At 37.2% G+C, this 21116-nt stretch overlaps 1 protein-coding gene and 1 pseudogene across 1 annotated transcript in view; one reads left to right on the top strand and one right to left on the bottom strand.

Moving 5' to 3' along the window:
- Positions 1 to 282: 282 nt before the first annotated feature.
- LRCH2 (leucine rich repeats and calponin homology domain containing 2) overlaps positions 283 to 21116 on the top strand; it is a 129222-nt gene continuing 108388 nt past the window's right edge. Inside the window, exon 1 of the mRNA XM_001102903.5 lies at positions 283 to 695. Coding sequence (XP_001102903.1) covers positions 338 to 695 — 358 coding nt within the window. The 5' untranslated portion in view covers positions 283 to 337. The remainder of the gene's footprint in view (positions 696 to 21116) is intronic.
- On the bottom strand, positions 18187 to 18934 carry LOC708658 (large ribosomal subunit protein uL30 pseudogene; annotated as a pseudogene).

Genomic DNA, 21116 nt, shown 5'->3' with positions numbered 1-21116 from the left:
AGTGAAGCAACTTAGCGATTTGGGGACATACAGCCCAGATGACCTATAGTTCGCCTGATGTCGTTTCGCAAGATTTTGGTACCCAAAGCAGCAGAACCGGGATTTAGCATCCTTCTTCTCATCATACATTTCTTAAAGCAAGCGTTCTGCACTTTCAAACATCATCTTTTCTCTATCCAACACCTCCTCCCAGCCCGCCCCCTGGTTCCTTCCCACTCTCTACCTCGCCCCCCCTGCCCCGCCGCCCGCCCCCAGCCTGCGCATGCGTCCTAAGAACCCCTTACACTCGCGGCACAGGCTGACAGTATTGTCGGGGGCTATTCTCTCTCCCAGGAACATGGCGGCGAGTCAGGGAGGAGGTGGTAACAGTGGGGGCGGCGGTTGTGGTGGAGGTGGAAGTAGCGGTGGCGGTGGCACGGCCGGAGGGGGAGGTGGCGGGGCTGGAGGGGGAGGCGGCGGCGGCGGCGGCGGCGGCGGGACCCTGGTGGTCCCCATCCCGGTACCGACTCTTTTCGGTCAGCCGTTTCCCAACGGGCCGCCGTGGAACCCGGGTAGCCTGCAGCCTCAGCACACCGTGAGGAGCCTGGACCGGGCCCTGGAGGAGGCGGGCAACTCCGGTATCCTGAGCCTCGGTGGTCGGAAGCTCCGAGACTTCCCGGGCAGCGGCTACGACCTGACGGACACCACCCAAGCAGGTGACAGGACGGGGGGAGGGGAAGCTGGCTGTGAAGGAGGAGGTGCGGGAAGTGGGTGGCTGCGTGGCTGCGTTGTTGGACTCTGCAGGTCTGGGCGGGTGCGCGGGGGCTGCCAGACTAACAAAGTCGGGGCAGCCAGTTCTCCTGAACGTGAGGGGCAAAGCAAGCAATCGGGAAGGGGCGGAATGCTGCCTCAAGGATGTATGGAAACTGGTGGGATGTTAGGGGTGAAAGAGCATCATTGTTAAAGCGAGTTTCCCCAGTTTGGGTGGGAGGGAGGCATTGACACCTTCCTTAATGCACTTCTTTCAACTCTCCTCGATCTTCCCATCTTTCCCGGAAAACCAAACCCAACCAAACTAAACCAAACACAAAAATCTTAATCTCTACATATTCCTTAAAGGCATACGTGCCTGAAAGAATGGCATATCCTTTTTCAGAGTACAGCAGCAGGATTGCCATGGCTTTTTTGTGTGGTTTAATCATCCTAGGATATTCTTGACTTCTTTCTTGTCACGTATGCCTTTAAAGACTGAGATTTTTCATTTTCCTGGTGTTGAGAAGGTAGTGGTGGTTAAATCAGTATTTGCTGCAGTGGCAAATTAAATCATCAATCACTTGCATGTCTGCTTACTAGAAGAAAGCTAATCCTTGCTTTGAGTTATCTTAGAGTCTTAATTTTTATAGTAGAAAGCCAATAATTTTAAGGGCATTTTTGAGAAAAAATTAACTCCATTCCTTAGGGAGTTGTGGATTAAAGGTTTATCATTTTGGATGAGAAATTGGCTATTGTAATGTTCTTCATATACTCTCTGGTAGTCTTTGTTGTGGCTGGCGTTTTTTGTTAGGAACACACTCTCTTATAAACCAATGCTGGATTATTTTAGATATGTCTTGATTTGATGAAAGTTTTTGTTTTTTTTTTTTTTTTTTGCTTTTTGTAATCTTTAAATTTGTTATTTATTTCTGTTTTCATCTGCTTTGCTGAAATCTGTCCAAAATTATTTTAATAGATGTCGTGATTTTGAAACAATATAGTAAGTAAATTCACCCATAATGAGGAGTAGAAAATACCTCTTATTTTCAAAACAAGACAATTTCAGTTGTATTCAGTTTTTAGATCTTAAATCAAGGTATTTGTGTTGGAACAAGGTGGGGAGAGGAGGAAAACCTAAAATTGAAGCTTTCCATCCCGTGATTCTTTTAGGAATTATCCTAAGAACTATGAATGTGTAATCAACCACTGATTTTAGATTTTGTAAAGCATGTTTGCGTTTTTACTCCTTCACTCAGAACAGATTTCCTAAATAATGTGTTCACATATTCATGACTGTTAGCGAGATATTATGCAACTTGGTATGTTCTTCAAAGGCTTCAAGTAAAACAGTTTCAGACTGCATCATTATAGTGATTTTTTTCTTTTCTTTTTCTTCTTTTTGTTTTTGCTTATTGTTCTTTATAACCTATAAAGGATTCTTCCACCTGCAGGACAAAGTTTAAGCATCCTAGCTTGGCATTCAGGGCTTTCATTGTTAGGCTCCACTTTATTGTTGCAACCTTGTCCCTCAAAATGCTCCCACATAGAATCCTCTCTTCCAACTAGGTCCACTCTCTGTCTTTCAAATATATTTTATGCATTTCTGCCTCATCTTTGTACAAGATCATCTCTATGCCTGGGATTTCCCTCTTTTCTCCATTTATTTAATTTTATTGAAGCCCCAGCTCTTCCAAGAAGTTGTCTGCAACTCCCTTAGTCCACAGGAATCTCCTGTTTCTTTGAATTCCCATGGTACTTATTGTCTTTACCACTTATTTGGCAGTGCTGGCTTTATTTTCTTTTTATATTTCTGTCTTGCTATCCCTGAGAAGAAATAGAGCCTCTTAAAAGGCAGGGCATACACCATATACTTGTTCAGTCTTCTCATTATATATTCCCTTTATTGTATTTGATAATATTTCTCATAAATATGAATATCATCTGATGCAGTTACAGCCTTTGGCTTTTAAACCTTCAGTTGGTTTTCTGAGGCAAGCTTCAACACAAAGCGGAGCCATATCTGTTCATGGTAAACATTCATTCATCATAAGTTTCATTTTACTTTTTCTCTTCAGTTGAATGAGCATTTCTTGTGGGAACATTTCAAAAATCAGAGTAAACCAGATCTTGTGCTGCTCTTTTTTTTCCATTTAAATTAGATATCTTTGGGTGACTCATTTGCCATTTGTTTTTGACAAAATTTAGCCATGACATTTTTAGGGGCAGTATTTTTTAATGTAAAGAGACCACTATTCATTATGTGTAAATGAAAGCAGGTACATTGGAACTGAAGAAAAATAGAGCATGTTTGAGATTATACATACATATGTACATATACACACACATACATACAGGAACACACATACAGTATATTCTCTATTTGATGAAAATGATCTGATTGGTGATTTTGTTATACTTAAAATGACTCTTAGTGGAATAATGTTTCAGAACCAAACTGATTAGTTAGATAAGCATTCCTTATTGCATTGGGAAGAGACAAGAGAAAGGGAAAATAGCTAAGAAGCGGTTAATGTTAATCTAGGTGAGAGGTGGTGAGAATCTGGGTGAAACAATATTGAATAAGGAGAAATTAATACATTTCAAAATAAGTGGGGAAAGGTTTTTTTACGTTAAGATGAAATAGACACCTGGTTCTCCACCCTGGCTGCACATTACAATTACAAAGGAGATTTTTTGGTTTTTGTTTTTTGTTTTAACCCTGCCTGGATCCTACCCCAGACCAATTAAATCAGAATCTTAGGGGCCAAGGAACTTAAGGAAAAAAAATCTTCCCAGGTAATTCTAATATGTACTCAGGACTGTGAAACCCTAAAATTGTTTATTTTTGAAGCACTCAAGAAATATTTGTTCTTTGAGTGAGTAAGAACATTGATAAAAGTTTAGATATTAACCTTAAAGCCACTTGTCAAGAGAGTCAAAACCAAAACTAGGAACTAAGTACTCAAAAATTGTTTCAGATTGTTTGATAAATTTACATGAAGAAAATGGTGCCCCCCAAACATGTAGCAGCAGAATCTTTTCTCTGCTAACAGGCTTCCTATGAGGGAAAATGTATTTTAGGCAGCTGTTTGCAGAGTTTATCTTTGGTGTCTTTTTACCTCTCTCTGCATTTCTAGTGTCTGTTCTTCACTTGCCCCCTCCCTTTGTCCCCATCACACTTTTCTTCAAACCTTACTCCCCTTACTTTATTGGGATAGAGCTCAGGTAAATGATTATGGCAGCCTGTCTAGGAGATTAACATTTAAAAGGGGGAGTTTGCTAATTTACTTGAATCTCCAATTGGTGATTGGAGATTAATGACCTTTTTGAGTAGATCTCCCTTCCAGATACTCCTTGATTAGAATTTTCACCCACATAAGGACAAAAAACAGCGATCAGAAAGTTGGTAACCCATTTCAGTAAAGTAGCTGACTCTTGCTGTAATGTCTTCTCCGACATGGTCGATTTGACAAGATGAAGGGAAATTGCATAGAACTTTTTGGTCCATCTGGATACTATGATAATTTGTTGACTTGAAAGTGATTTTAATGGTTACCCAAACAAATCCTGAAACCTTGCATAGTTGACTCTGTCACCAGTGCTACAAATAAGTGGATATGTTTCAGCCTATTTGCAGCTGCTCCCTCTGCTTCTTTATACCTGTTTATGTACATGAGCAGTAGGTCTATGAAACAGATTTAGGAATTCTTACATCAGATTGTGCCATGTCCTGGATAATCACGTGTTTTCCTGTAAACCAGGAGTCAACTCTAGTATTTCCTACGTGGCTGGTTCACCTTTTCAACTGTAGGGCATGGTGCATTGTATCAGGTTGTAAAATGGAGCCAGATAAACACAGCATTTCATTTTGTGAGGTGAAGGTCCTCGCAGTGCATTTAGTGGAATGAGCTCATGATTGTGATTTTGTGGCCTTATTCAGATATCTGCTTTGCTTTATTTAATAAATGTCTTCCTGAAAAATCAAATGTGAAGCACATTTTTGACAGTTGATTCATATTTTAATTGCTATAGGTTGAATCTGAATTACTGAACCTTGTTCTGATTTATTGAGTGATAAGTTCTACAGCATAAATAGTTATCCCTTAATTTCTTTCATTTAAAATAAAATGTTATCTTTAATTGAAGGGTACATTCATCATTAAGATAATACCATTTATACAGCTCTTTATACATTTCTAAGTACTTTGATATATATTATCCTATTGTATCCTAATAATAACCCTGTGAGCTTGGCAGAGTACACAGTAATTGCTTGTTGTGGTTGAGAGAGGTTAAGTGATTTGTCCAAAGTTAAATGGTGAGTCTGGCAGAGTGTGTGGGTCAGAGCCTAGGTTTTTCAACTCCAGTGCTATCCTAATGTTATTTCCATTGTAACACATTCTCTCTTTATAAAAATGCAGTTATTAAACACCGTGCCAATAAATAGGCTATTTATTCTGAAAATCCAATGCTTATTTAACTTCATAGGTTATATACCTTTCGTTTGTGGTATGGTGTGTTTTGTTTTGTGTGTATTTGCATAGCTATCATGCCTCTCTTTCTCATGGTTTTAGAATAGATTCATTCAGCATTTATTGAACTCCAACTTTGGAAACATGATTATGGCTAATAGAAAGAGACATAGTTTTTGTACTTAAAGAGTTTATACAATAGTCAAATGTGTACAGTAATATAACCATTAGAAAAGAATTTCATTATAATATATAACAGTATTCAAAATAATATACTTCAATATGCTGTACACATAAGAGATATGGAACTGTGGCATAAGGCTTAATTTTAGAGGGGATTAATTTAGTTTGAGAAAGCTCCTGAAAAGTTAGGTTAGGTATTTGTTGCATGACAGGTATAAGAACAGAAGTGGTTGATTGGGATGTTTTAAAATTGGAGTTAGTGGAATACTTTTGCTTAAGGTTTAAATTTGATATTTCAATTTAGATTATTTGTGATATAAATTCTGAAGCATTTATTTGGCATGAAGGTAGACAAGATCCAGAACCTCATTGAGAACATAAGAAGTAATGCTAGGGACACTTACTACAAATAAAGATAATTGAAGGCTTACAAAATTGATTTGCTGGGAGGTGCCATTTGTTTAAGTTCCTAGGCAACAGTGAAACTTTGCAAAAGAGGCGTATTGTTCTTCCAGCTCAGCCTAGCAGCCCACTCTGTGACATGCCTTAACTGCATAATACCCACCTCCCCATTCTGCAGAGGATAGTTATCGTCATGACCTAGAAAAGGAAATCTTTTAGTTTTCTTTTTTTCTCTACACTTTGAGTGTATTTGGGTGCTTCTTAAAACATTGTAATACTCTTATAATCAGTTATCTGGAAAGTTTCAGAAACGGTTGTCTGCTTCTCGTTTATAGAAAAAAATACCTTACACGCCAGGGAACCATTTAATGTAATTAAAGAAAGCTGTATAAGCCAGTTTAATAACAATGTAAGTTTATGTTTACTCTCACTTTCAACTAGTGCACTCATTCTGCTTAAGGTCAAACTGTAATGTTTAATCTTTACATTTCTCTTGTTTCATGTAAATCAGTAGCATTCCATTAACAGAATACCTGTCAATGGACTATAATGGATAATTCAACAGTGGATATTTTCTAATATATTTTTATATCAAATTTTTTGAGGAAAAGTTCTTTCCAAATAGGAAAGTAAGTTCTTTCCTTTTCAGAAACACTTGATTCTGTGTAGTCTTTTATAATTTGTGACAGAGAATGTTGTCACTTTATCTTTAAATTAATTGTCTCAGTATAATATTAGAGATTCAAGGTGACAAGAGACAGGTGTAAGATAACTATGACATAAACTTTTCTTTGAACCATATGGAGACAAACCGATTCTAGAACATTTGTGAATTTGGATTTCACTCAGAAATGGCTTTTTGTTAATGATTTTGTTCCTGAGAATCTAGGGTATAGAGTCTAGAGTTTTTCACTTCTTAAAAATATAATTGCAATATGTAAATCCTTAGTATTTTGAGCTACTTGGTTGGGCATGTCTATGTCAATGGGAAATAATTACATTTAAAGTATTTGTGAATTAGAAATAGTAAATTAAACATAGATGACTGTGTCCTTAAACTACCTAGTGAGTATATAAGAATGGATTTGTCATATCCATATTTTGTAAAGGTTGTAAAGTTGCTACTTTCAGTGAGGTAATGATTTCATAATGGTTTAAAATAAGAACTCATATACCTATTATTTCCTAGATCAGTAGTTCTCATTGTGGGGAAGTGTAGGGTTAGAGAAGTTGCCTCCAGAGGATATTTTACAGTATCTGGAGACTTATTTTTATTTTTATTTTTTTAAGAGACAAGGCCTTGCTATGTTGCCCTGGCTATGTTGCCTGGGCTGGAATATAGTGGCTGTTCACAGGCTCTAACTCCAGGGCTCAAGTGATCCTCCTGTCTCAGCCTGCTGAGTAGCTTGGACTATAGTCCTACAGCACCACAGCTGGCTGAAGACATTTTTGATTATCACAGTTTGGGGGTTGCTGCTGACATCTGGTGGGTAGAGGCAAGGGATGCTGCCAAGCATCCTACAATGAAAAGGACAGCCCTATACAACAAAGACTTAACTTTTCTAAAATGTCTATGGTGCCAAGGTTGAGAAACCCTGGGTTAGAGTAAGATAAATGGAAAGTGCCGCATAAGTTCAAAGAGGGAGAGATGACATTTGATTGGGTTGTTGCAACAGCAGAGTGGGGCTTTATAAAGAAGTTGGAGGATCGGCCTTTAAAGAGGAGGCATCAGATTTTATAGTTAATTTTAGAGGGAGGAAACTACATGAATGCTGATATCTCAGAGTCTCCTCAAACTCAGTATGTCAAATAATGAACTCTCATTATTCACCCTAGGCCCCTTTGTCACGTAGATCTAAAACCTGGGAAGTATTCTCCACTCTTCCCTTTCCCTCACCCTCTATATCTAGTGAGGGACTAAGGCCTGTTGGTCATAACTCTTTGAATAGCTTTCAAATCAGTTTCCTTCCTTTCTATTCTCAGTGTCAATGTTCAGATTCTCTATTCCTCACCTTTAACTGGACCTGTCAGTAGTTTCCTAAATGATCTCTCTGCCTCAAGTTTTCTTCAACTTCAATTAGTTAGCCCTTCACACTGTAGCTAAACCATTCTTTCTAATATGCAAATCTGATTGCAACATGTTACTAAAACAATGTTACTAAAACACCTTCAAGCCAGTAGCCAGTTTTCAAACCATACGTTTCAAAATCTTATTTCCTTATTCCTTGTTTTGAACATTAAAAAAGGTAATACATACACTATGCTTTAACTGTGGATTTTATTAGTTAAAATTAAATTGCTAAGATTCATCCAAATTGTTATGTAAAACTGTGGTTCATTCTTTTGAATGGCTGTGTTATCTTGCATCATGTGAGTATACCACCTTTATTCACTTTCTCACTGATACCCATTTTCATTCACCCCCTCTTTTTCTCTTGGGAATAGCACTACTGTCAACAATATTATACATGTCTCTTGTACTTGTGCAAGGATTTCTCTTATGTATATACTTGAAAATGGAATTGCTGGGTTGTATGGTATGTCAGTGTTCAAACCGGTTTATAATTTCTGTTTCCATTGACATGTATAGGAGATCCTGTGAATCTATGTGCCCTCCAAAACAGTATTGTCAAATTTAAAAATTTTGGCCAAGTGTGTTTAAAATGGTATTTCGATGAAGTCTTTCTTGATTTACATTCCCCTGATCACCAATGATGTTAACCTTTCTTCACATGTCTGTTGGTCATATGTCTTTCCTGTACCGTGAAATAACTTTTCATTTATTTTGCCCATTTTCTGTTGGTTGGTTGTCCTTTTTTTTAAAAAAAAAAAATAGAATTCTATGAGTTTAAAAAAATGCTCCTTATACTAATCATTTGTTTTGTATATTTTGAATATCTTCTTGTTTATAACTTGCCTTTTTGCTTTTTGAGGGGTGTTTTGATGGACAAATTTGTAAATTTTAATACAGCCAAATATATCAGTCTTGAATTTTATAGTCAATTATTTTTGTGTCCTATTTAAGAACATGTAAAATATATTCATCTACATTTTTTACTAAGAGTTTTAGTTTTGTTTTTGGTATTAAAGTTCTTAATTCATATGGAATCGATTTTTGTATATAGTGTGAGGTGGAGTTCCATGTTCCTGTTTTTACATATGGGTTATCTTTTTTCAGATCCATCCTTACCTATGTTGGGGCTCAGAAAACAATATCCCCAAATGAAGGCCTCAGCAGCAGCCTCAGAAGCAGAAGTTTTGCACTGACCTTGTCCTGCCCTCCTGTCTCTTGGTCCCATTCTTCTCCAAGGCTAACCATAGAAACTAGAATCCCTCTTCCCCAAGGAGGATCCTAGAAGCCAGAACCGCTTTTCCTGAAAGCCAGCCATAAGACCTAAAAATAGTACTCGAATTTCCCCTCTGCCTTTCTGTGTAAAAACTGGCCACAAAGAAATGATCGGACTTAACTTGTTTGACTGTAGGTCTTAAGACCCCCATTCCAGAGAGGGCCATGCCCACAGCCAGAGAAAGAAATACAGGCTCAGAGAGGCCTAGAATAATCTATTTAATAGGTAGACAGGCCTTGCTAGGTTTCCCCACTCAGTCTGTCAGCTTTAGATCATATTATTTTTGTCCAGTCATATTTCTACACAGCTGGGCTGTCCATACTTTGTTGAACCTAAGTGTAAAATAGGCAATTCCTCTTTTGGGTCTTAATTCTGAGGGCTCCCATATATATACTTTAAATAAACGTATATGCCTTTTCCTCATTTCAGTGATTTTTCAGTGAAATTGTGAAACTTTAGGGGACCAAGGGCCTTGGCTTCTATTCTATATCTACTTCTTTTCTCCTTACTTTACTTTTCTTTCTTTCTTTCTTTCTTTTTTTTTTTTCAGGGTCTCGCTGTATTGCCAGGGCTGGAGTACAGTGGCACAATCATGGCTCACTGCAGCCTCAACTTCCCAGGCTCAAGTGATCCTCCCACCTCAGCCCTCCTGAGTAGCTGGGACCACAGGGGTGTGCTACCATACACAGCTAATTTTTGTATTTTTTTGTAGAGACAAGGTTTCACCATGTTGCCCAGACTGGTCTTGAACTTCTGGGCTCAAGTGACCCACCTGCCTCAGCCTCCCAAAGTGCTGGGGTTACAGGGGTGAGCCACTGCACCTGGCCTACTTCTTTTCTTTTTAACACTTTATTGAGAGTTCACAGACCAAAAGTGGACACATTTAAAGTATATTGTTTATTGGTTGTTAGCTGTGCAGCCATCACTATAATTTAGTTTTGGAATATTTTCATCTCCCCTGAAAGAAATCCTGTACAAATAAATCCCTTCCCATTCTCCCTGCCTCCTCCCCAACCAATCAAACCCTACACAACCATTCATCTATTTTCTGTCTCTATAGACTTACCCCAACTGTACATTTGATGTAAATGACTTCATTCAGGATGTGACCTTTTGTGATTGGCTTCTTTAATTTACTATGTTTTCAAAGTTCATTTATGTTGTAGCATGTATCAGTATTTCATTCGTTTTCTTTCTGAATAATATTCCATTGTGCATTTTGGTTATCCATTCATCAGTTGATGGATAATTGGATTGTTTACACTTTTTGCATATTATAAATAATGCTGCTATGAACAGTGATATACATGTTTCTTGTGTAGCCATATGTCTTCATTTCTCTTGGTTATATACATAGGAGTGAGATTGCTGGGTCATATGGCGATTCTGTGTTTAACATTTTAAAGAAATATCAGATTGTTTTCCAAAGTGGCCACACCATTTTACATTTCCATCAACAGTATGTGAGAATTCCAATTTCTTTGCATTCTCAACAGCACTTGTTTTTATCTTTTTGTTTATAGCCATCCTAGTGGATGTGAGGCAGTATTTCTTTCCTTTTTTTTTTGAGACAGAGTTTTGCTCTTGTCGCCCAGGCTGGAGTGCAAGGATGCAATCTCGGCTCACTGCACCTCTGCCTCCCGGACTCAAGTGATTCTCCTGCCTCAGCCTCCTGAGTAACTATGATTACAGGTGTGCGCCACCACGCCTGGCTAATTTTTGTATTTTTTTTTCAGTAGAGATGGGGTTTCACCATGTTGGCCAGGCTGGTCTTGAACTCCTGATCTCAGGTGATCCACCCACCTCAGCGTCCCAGAGTGTTGGGATTACAGGCGTGAGCCACTGTGCACAGCCTGAGGCAGGATTTCATTGTGGATTTGATTTGACTTTTCCTGATGACTAATGATGTTGAATATCTTTTCATGTGCTTATTGACTATTTGTATATTTTCATAAGCAAAATGACTATTCAGACCCTTTGTCCATTTACTAATTGGGTTGTCTTCATGTCTTCATTACTGAGTTGTAAGAGGTTTTTTTTTTTCTTTCTTTCTTTTAAATTTCTGTATTCAAGTCTCTTAACAGGTGTATCGTTTGCAAATATTTCTTTCCTATTCTGTTCGTTCATCTACTTTGAAACACAAAATTAAAACATACTGATATCACTCATTTTATCTATTTTCTTATGTTGCTTGTGCTTTTTGTGTCATGTCTAAGGAAGCATTGCCTAACCCAGGGTCAGAATGATTTATCCTTATGTATTTTGAGTTTATAGTTTTAGCTCTTTCATTTTTTTACATTTAGCTTCACTGCTTATTTAAGTTGATTTTTCTGTGTCATGTAAGATCAGGGTCCAACTTCATTCTTTTACATGTGGATATCTAGTTGTCCTAGCACCATTTTTTGAAAAGATCATTTTTTTCTTCATCTAATTGTCTTGTCACCCTTGTTTAAAATCAGTTGACCATAAATGTCAAGATTTATTTCTGGGCTCTCAATTGTATTTCATTGATCTATATTTCTGTTCTTAACCCAATACCACACTGTATTGATTATTGTAGCTGTGTAGTAAATTTGGTAATTGGGAAGTGTGAGTTTTCCAACATTTTTTTTTCAAGATTTTTGGGGCTATTCTGGGGTCCTTGCAGGAATTTCAGGATAAGCCACACAATTTCTTTGGAAAATGCAGAATGCAAGTTGGGATTTTGAAAAGGATTGTGTTGAATCATCAATTTGGGGGAATTTTGCCATCTTATCAATATTAAGTTGTCCAATCCATAAATAGGGGATGTCTTTTCATTTATTTATATCTTCTTTAATTTCTTTTAACATTATTTTGTAGTTTCCTATTTTGTAGTTTTTGATGCTGTTGTAGTTGGAATTTTAAAAATTTAGTTTTTGGATTGTTCATTGCCAGTGTGTAGAAAATACAACTGATTTTTATAAGTGATCATTTATCCTTCAACCTTGCTGAACTTGTTTGTTCTAGTAGTCTTTTAAATGGATTCATTAGGATTTTCTATGTCATGTCATCTGCAAATAGAGATAGTTTTACTTCCTTTCAAATCTGGAGCCTTTTATTTCTGTATCTTGCCTAATTGTCCCTGTTAGAACTTCTAGTTTCAATAATGTTAAGCAGATGCTGTGAAAGTGGACATTTTTCTTTTGTTCTTGAATTTAGGGGGAATATATTCAGTCTTTCACCATTCAATATAATGTTAGCTATGTTTTTTTTTTTTTGGTTTTTGGTTTTTCGTAAATGGTCTTTATCAGGTGGAAGAAATTCCCTTTCATACCTGGCTTTTCAAATGTTTTTATCATGAAAGGGTGTTGGATTTTGTCAAAGGCTTTTTCTGTTCTATTGAGTTAATCATATGGTTTTTGTCCTTTGTTGTGTTAACATGGTATATAATATTGTTTGGTTTTTTAATATAAGATGAACCCAGTTTGCGTTCCTGACCTACCTGCACCTCAGTTTAGTCTCATACTGCCTCGGACCTCTATATTCCAGCCTATCAAACTATAATATGTGCTGCTCATTGAAAGTATCATGCTGTTCCATGCCTCAGGGTTTTTTAATATTTTTTTTCTGTTAATATCCTTCTACTTTCTACCTGGTAAACTCCTGTTGATTCTTTGTATCCCAGATCATGCCTTTGTCTTTTCCCTTACCCCTCATCTTCTACATACAGTGATTACTCTATACCTCTATTATAGCTGCTGTGATTTTGTATTGCAGTGAATATATTTCCTTCACCCTAGTATGCACCATCAATTTAATAACTTTTCTGACAAATAAACACCGCCTCAGTAAATGCATACATAGATTTCAAAAACGTTAGCATTAGAAGAAAATATGCATTGTTGAATTAAAGAAATATGGGTTATTTGTTTGCACTTCCCTTTTTATTGGTTTTAGAGTTATTTGAGTATAGTGACTTTGTCGCCACTCCAATAGCTAGTAGTACAGTGTGTGGTACATAGTAGTTGTTCAGCATATTTTGTTCAATTAAGCCTGCTTCTTGCCATGGGTGCCTTTTTAACCCCCTGCACAATTTGTCCCTTTGCTTTTCCTCTGTGTTTTCCACTTCTTCATAAATATATACCCTGTTCTTCAGGGTATGTATTTGAGCCTCTCATTGTTTTCCTGATTTTTGTTTTTATTGTTTTGTTATTTTTAAAAATGAAAAATTAGAGAAAAGACATACATTGTTATTGCTTCATAAGCAGAAATATGAGTGATTTGAGTATTAAGCTTTAACAGTTTGGAAATTTGCTGTAGTTTTTATATATTCTTATACTATGCCACTAGATATGTTTTTATTTTAGAGTAGCTGGCTGTTTAAAAATATTTAGGTTAGCTATTCATTAAAATTGATTTGAAAGTTCTGTTTATGATGTTAAATAAGTTTGACATTGAAAATACTAAATTACAAAATGTTTTGAGGATTAATATGTTCTTTTAACAAATTTTATTTTGAAAATCATGTTTGTAGATGAAGTCCAGAAAAATTGAGAGATAAATGGACATTTCATGATTAGGTTTAGGAGTTTTCTCAGTAGTATAGCTCTGAATTATTTAAAATTGTGTTTTAGCATGTCTTGGTCTTACTTTGTCCTCTTACTGTCTGCTCTCCACCATTTGCCATGTGCAAAGTTAAGATCCCGGAATCCGCTACCTTTCAGTTACGAAGTTTATCATCCTTAGTAGGATCAGAGCTTAAAGGCACTCACAGCAGCTCTCCATAGTCACTGCTTCTTCTCTTGCAAAAAGCCTCATGAATGACTAAACTTTCTCACATTTATCAATATAATATTGTTGCCTTAAGCATCTTTCCATTGTAGTCCACTGTATACTCTTCTTCTATGTCGTTCTTTTGGAAAGTTTTCCTTATGCCACTGTTCCACTGAAGAAAAATATATGGATGCACCATAACTTATTTAGCCATTCCTCTATCATTAGGTGTTTAAGTTACTGTTTAATATTAATAAACAACCAGGTGCATTTGTGCTCCTGACTTTACATTGCTTTCTCCCCAGAGAAATTTAAACTTCTTTAGGACAGATAATGCATTCTCTGTATAAATTCTCAACAGTGTTTGGTTCGATGCTATGACTCTCTGCAATAGTTTATAATAGATGCTTCTCAAATTTTTAAACTTTAAATTATGGGAAAGAGTGTGATAATTTTATATACTGACTTCTTATACTATTTGTGTGTAGGAGAATGGCTCTGCCATGGCACCTTGGTGATCTTGCATTTTCCCACTTAGGCCACATAGGCATGGCTCAACCACAATCTGTCTCAAGTCTTGGGGGAATACTCTGTGATCCTCCTTGGTACATGGTAAGATAGACTTGTGAGGAACTGTCACAAGACCATTTATTATCCACCTCTCTATCTTACAGGAGGCTGCCTCAAGGCAGCTTATTATTTCCCATTTTCATTTTGGTGAGGCATGGGACTTTCCTTCAGGCACAGTTGTGACTATAAAATGACATAGCTGCAGTCTAGAATTGACTCCTCAACAACAGAGCAACCCACTGTGTGTGTTGTCTTTCATTTAGTCCCTCCAGTTTGGGTTTCTCCTGTAGGACTAGGGACATGGGGAGCTGATACCATGCTGATATGCCTTCTCTGTCTGTGTTAGTAATAAACCATCTGAATCCATTTGGTCTTTCTGGCAGCTGCCACCGTGCTGATGTGTAGGGGCTGCTTGACCACTTAATGTAAACAAATGGGATGTTTTTGGACCAGTTTGTGGAATTTGTCATTACTTTTTAATTGGTCAATTTATTCTAAATTGCTTTTAATTTCAGGATTCAGTGGTTAGTGCTTTGCTATCAGATAACTCAAGTAAGGATGGTCCTTGCTCTCTAAATACAGTATTATTTTAGGGGGTACAGTATGTAGCTATAAAATTAGTCTTAATCTGAATAAATCAAAGATAAAGCAATTAGTTTTGTTTAGTACAGTGGCTTGCACTTGTTTTTTTTTTCTCCCTCTCTTCTGAAGGACTACTTTTGTTTTGCAATTGGAAGGCTGCTGAAGTTGTCCTGGAGAGTCAGTTTGATGCAGACCTTTCTCGTATTATATTAGACTTTCCTTTCTCATGCAGTAGAAAGGTACTAACATATCTTAACATGCAAATAAAATGTATATTGTATACACAGATCTACTTGATTTTCTGTGGCTAGTTGACCTTGACTTAGGCAGAAAGATCAAACTGTTACCAGTGGAGGGTGTCCAGGTTCTTGGTGTTTTGAACAAAGAATTGGACAAAGTGCACAAAGCAAGGAAAGAATGAAGCAGCAAAAGCTGAGATTTATCGAAAAGGAAAATACACTTTACAGGGTGGGAGCAGGTTGAGCAGCCTCTCACAGACTCAATACAGAATCTTCTTGGGTCCAAATACCCTGCTAGAGGATTCCCATTGGCCACTTTGTGTTCACGTCATGTAAATGAAGTGATGGCCCCAATCAATCTGATTGGTTGTGGAAAGCGACCGAACAGAGCCTAAAGTGAAGTTACAAAGCTGCACTGCTGTGTTAATGAAGACTTGGCCTGCAGTCAGTCTGATTGGTTGCGAAAAACAATCAATCAGAAGCTGAAGTGAAGTTACAAAGTTACACTCCTATGCAAAAGTCTGATTGGTTACAAAAAGCAACCAGTCAGAGATACTTTCTATTTCCCATCTGCCATGCAGAAATAGTGGGGGTTTGCAAAGGGCCTAGTCTCTTGTTCTTTTGTTACTTAGGTGTGGAAAGTTAGGGTTTTCCTTTCAGTTTAGTTCCAGGAAGTCAGCGTGAAATGGCCCTGCCTCCAGATCCTATTCTCCTGCCTCAAAACTAATTGAACATCATCAATTCTGATGTACTAGAGATGGTCAAGATACATGTTTTGCCATTGGTTACTTCATTAATCAGACTAATCATAACAATTCAGATATTAGGGGTTTTTTTTGCTTTAAAAAACAAGTTACATGAAAGCATGATTTTGTTTAATTAATTACTTTATTTATTTACTTTTTATTTTTTGAGACGGGGGTTCCCTCTGTTGCCCAGGCTGGAGTGCAGTGGTCCAATCTTGGCTCACTGCAACCCCATAAAAAACTGAGCAAAGGATATGAACAGACACTTCTCAAAAGAAGACATTTATGCAGCCAACAAACATAAGAAAAAAAGTTCATCATCACAGGTCATTAGAGAAATGCAGATCAAAACCACAATGAGATACCATCTCATGCCAGTTAGAATGATGATCATTAAAAAGTCACGAAACAACAGATGCTGGGGAGGATGTGGAGAAATAGGAATGCTTTTACACTGTTGGTGGGAGTGTAAATTAGTTCAACCATTGTGGAAGACAGTGTGGCAATTCCTCAAGGATCTAGAACCAGAAATACCATTTGACCCAGCAATCCCATTACTGGTTATATAACCAAAGCATTATAAATCATTCTACTATAAAGACACATGCACACGTATCTTTATTCCAGCACCGTTCACAATAGCAAAGACTTGGAATCAGTCCAAATGTCCATCAGTGATAGACTGGATAAAGAAAATGTGGCACATATATACCATGGAATAGTATATAGCCATAAAAAAGGATGAGTTCATGTCCTTTGCAGGGATATGGATGAAGCTGGAAACCATCATTCTCATCAAACTAACACAGAAACAGAAAACCAAACACCACATATTCTCACTCATAAGTGGGAGTTGAACAATGAGAACACATGGACACAGGGAGGGGAACATCACACACGGGCCTGTTGCGTAGGAGGCCAGGGGAGGGATAGCATTAGGAGAAATACCTAATGTAGATGATGGGTTGATGGATGCAGCAAACCACCATGGCACGTGTATGCCTATGTAACAAACTTGCACATTCTGCACATGTATCCCAGAACTTAAAGTATAATAAAAAATATTTTTATAAGTTTGGGGGTACAAGTGTAGTTTTGTTACATGGATATATTACATAGTGACGAAGTCTGGACTATTAGTGTAACTATCACTCAAATAGTGTACATTGTACCCATTAGGTAATTTCTCACCCCTCAACCCCCTCCTACCCTCCTAAGTTTCTGAGTCTCCAGTGTGTCTTATTCCACTGTCTATGTCTATGTGCACACATTATTTAACTACCACTTATAAGTGAGAACATGTGGTATTTGACTTTCTGTTTATGAGTTATTTCAAATATAATGCCTGTAGTTCCATCCATGTTGCTGCAAAAGACATGATTTTGGCTTGGTACAGTGGCTCATGCCTACAACCCCAACACTCTGGGAGGCTGAGTCAAGAGGATCACTTGAGCTCTGGAGTTTAGGACCAGCCTGGGCAACATAGCAAGACCTTGTCTCTACTAAAAATAAAAAAATTAGTTGGGTGTGGTACCACACACCTGTAATCCCAGCCTAGGGACAGGAGGATTGCTTATGCCCAGAAGATGGAGACTACAGTGGTCTATGATCATGCCACTGCACTCCAGCCTGGGTGACAGAGTGAGACCCTGTCTCAAAAAAAAGATATGATTTTGTTATTTTTTTATGGCTGAGTAATATTCCATGGTGTGTGTGTGCATGTGTGTGTATACACATATATGTACGTATACATATATATGCCACTTTTTTTTTTTTTTTGAGGCGGAGTCTCGATCTGTCACTCAGGCTGGAGTGCAGTGACACGATCTTGGCTCACTGCAACCTCCGCCTCCCAGGGTCAAGCAACTCTCCTGCTTCAGCCTCCTGAGTAGCTGGAATTACAGGTGTCTGCCACCATGCCCAGCTAATTTTTGTACTTTTTTTTAGTAAAGACGGGGTTTCACCATTTTGGCCAGGCCATTTTTTAACCAAGTCTTCCATTGATGGACACTTAGCTTGATTCTTTATCTTTGCTATTGTGAATAGTGCTGCAATAAACATATAAGTGCAGGTATCTTTTTAATATAATGATTTCTTTTCTTTCTTTTTTTTTTTTCAATTTGAGAGCAGGTACTGTTTATTAACTGACCAGCTTAGAAAAATAATCATGGTAGACATGTTAGCTCATTCTTCTAATTAGCCTGTTGATCTGGTCCTCCCTGTTGCCAGCATCTCCACCTTCTACAAAATGGGTGATCTTTTTCTTCATTCTGCCTCATGGAGAAGATAATTTGAAGAGCCAGAGGAAGTTATTTGCTTATTTGAAGCATTTTTCAACAGTATAGATCTCATGAATCAGATCCTTCATGCAGATGATGCCATATTTACTAAGAGATTGAGCAATCAAAGCGTTGTCTGTCAAAGCAGTTCACTTCTTAGTGAATTTGCCATAACCACACTTGTAGATGAGTTCATTTACTGACTTCAAATTTGGGTACCCCCTATGCAATATATGGCTCTACAATCTTCAGCATGTTAATTGAAGCCTTATTGAGCTTCACAGAGGTTCCATTGAAGATTTGATGAAGGTGAAGAAGCTGCAACACCTTTCGGACCTTTGGGCTCACACCGTTGATACCTCTGATCCTGATGACAAATGCCAATTTGGGTTCTGCAGGTACATAGAAGTTTCCAGCTTTTCTTGCCATCCTTGCCATTCGAAATTCAGTTCTGTACATCTGCCTATATTCGTTGTGACAGTGCTTCACTTTTTCATAGATAACCTTCCTCCTTGCCTTTCGAAGCATGTTTTGGTCAAACTTCTTTCTCAGGCACTTGATCTTCAGCTCTGCAAAATTCCTTTACTTTTTCTTAAGGGTTTCTGGCACACCAGGAACCTTCTTCATCTTCTCTTCTACACCCTCCATGGTTCCAGTCAGAAAAAGAGGATGATTTCTTTTCTTTTAGGTAGATACTTAGTAGTGGGATTGCTAGATGGAATGGTAGTTCTATTTTTAGTTCTTTGAGAAATCGTCATACTGTTTTCCTCAGGGGTTGTACTAATTTACATTCTCACTAACAATATATAAGTGTTCCCTTTTCTCCATATCCTCATCAACTGTTATTTTTTTACTTTTTAGTAATTGCCATTCTGACTGGTGTAGGGTGGTACATTGGCTGTCTCAAAATTTTGTCTGTTTTAATTTGTACTTCTCTGATGCTTAGTGATGTTGAGTATTTTTACATTTCATATTTTTCATTTTTTCATATTCTTTTTGGCCATTTGTATGTATATAACAAAAATGGTGCTTGCTTATTGTAGAAAATTTGGAAAATAGAAGCATAGGGAAGAAAATACAAATTGCTTCTCATTCCCGCAACCTTAAATAAACATTAATGTTTTGGTATATTTCCTTTATATTCCCAACACTCATCCTCTTGCACATACCTGTAGGTCTTTATAAATTTATGTAGGATCTTTAAAGAAAACTATTGCTGCATTTGGTGTATATAGTTTTACATTTTAAATGTTCTAGTTATTATACTGTGAGCATATTTCCATACTAAGAAATCTAGTCTATAATATGATTTTTAAAGGCTACAGGATATTCCATGTTAAGGATGTAAAAATTGTTTAGCCTTTATCTTATTGTTGGACATTTAAGTTGTTTCTAATTTTTTACTATTTTAAATAATCCTGAAATATGCATATTTTTTACATATTGCTATTAGGTTTCAATCAAAAATTGCTATTAATTGAATTATTGGATCAATGATTATGAACAGTTTTAGGGACCTTGATTCACTTTGCCAAATTGCACTCCAGAAAAGTTACCTCATTTTGTATTCCCACCAATGATGTATGGAAGTGCCTAATTCAAAATAGCCTTGCCAACACCAAGTAATATCTTTAAAAACCTTTACATTTGATTAATGAATTATGTTTTTTTTTTTTTTTTTGAGATGAAGTCTTGCTCTGTCACCCATGTCACCCAGGCTAGAGTTCAGTGGCACGATCTTGGCTCACTGCAACCTCTGCCTCCTGGGTTCAAGCGATTCTCCTGCCTTAGCCTCCTGGGTAGCTGGGACTACAGGCACACGCCACCTCACTTGGCTAATTTTTTATTTTTATTTTTTGTATTTTTAGTAGAGACGGGGTTTCATCATGTTGGCTAGGCTGGTCTTGAACTCCTGACCTCAAGTGATCCTCCGGCATTGACCACCCAAAGTGCTGAGAATACAGACGTGAGCCACCGCACCTGAACAAATTATGTTATCATAATTTTTACATTTATTTTGATTACAGTGAGGTTGAAGATATTTTCATATGCATCTTGGTCATTGATAGTTTTCATTTTTCAAACTGTTTATGTCCTTGGCCTAGGTTTTATCTATGAGTTGTTGGTATCTTTTTGCTTTTTGATAGACTGAAGTTTTTCCTTCTTTTTATGTAACTTAACCTAGAAATCTTTCATGTGTGAATTCTTTCTTTATATTAACACTTTGAAACTCCTTCCCCATTCTAATATTAGGTGACTAGTCACTATAATGTTTTTCTTAAAGCTTGATTTTCATGTTTATCTTTTTCTTCCATCTGGATTTTATTTTAGTAAAAGTTATGTGATAAAGCAATAGTATTTGTCTTGAAAATATAATTATTCAATAGCTATTTAATAAGTAATACTACATTGATTTGAAATGACAAACATAATAAACTTTATAATGGTCGAAGTATAGTACCATTCTTAAATATCACTTTGATGTTTGAATGCTGTTACAGTGATTCATTAGTCATTATTTCTTGGTGAAACTGGAAAACTTACTAGAATTTCCTACAGATAACTCTGCATAGAGCTGCCCCCCCCCCTTCTTTTAAATAAGGTCTTGTCTTTCCACGTGGCTTAATTGTTGCAAGAGTCACAGTTCTTTCTTTACTGAGCATGCACGTATCTGCCCTCTGGTTAGCAGCTGTGGCTTCCCCTTGCAATATCTCAATATCTGTTTTTGTTTGCACCTTTCCTTCTCAAAGTGCCTGTGCTCAAAATAAGCCTGCCATTATTGGTTGCTTCAGGTCAGTGAGATCTGCTTGTTATTGTTTATCATAATTGT

Source organism: Macaca mulatta, chromosome X, assembly GCF_049350105.2.
Source record: "Macaca mulatta isolate MMU2019108-1 chromosome X, T2T-MMU8v2.0, whole genome shotgun sequence".
Classification (NCBI taxonomy): domain Eukaryota; kingdom Metazoa; phylum Chordata; class Mammalia; order Primates; family Cercopithecidae; genus Macaca; species Macaca mulatta.
Note: the sequence above shows the minus strand (reverse complement) of the source record. Positions and strands in the feature narration are given on the sequence as shown.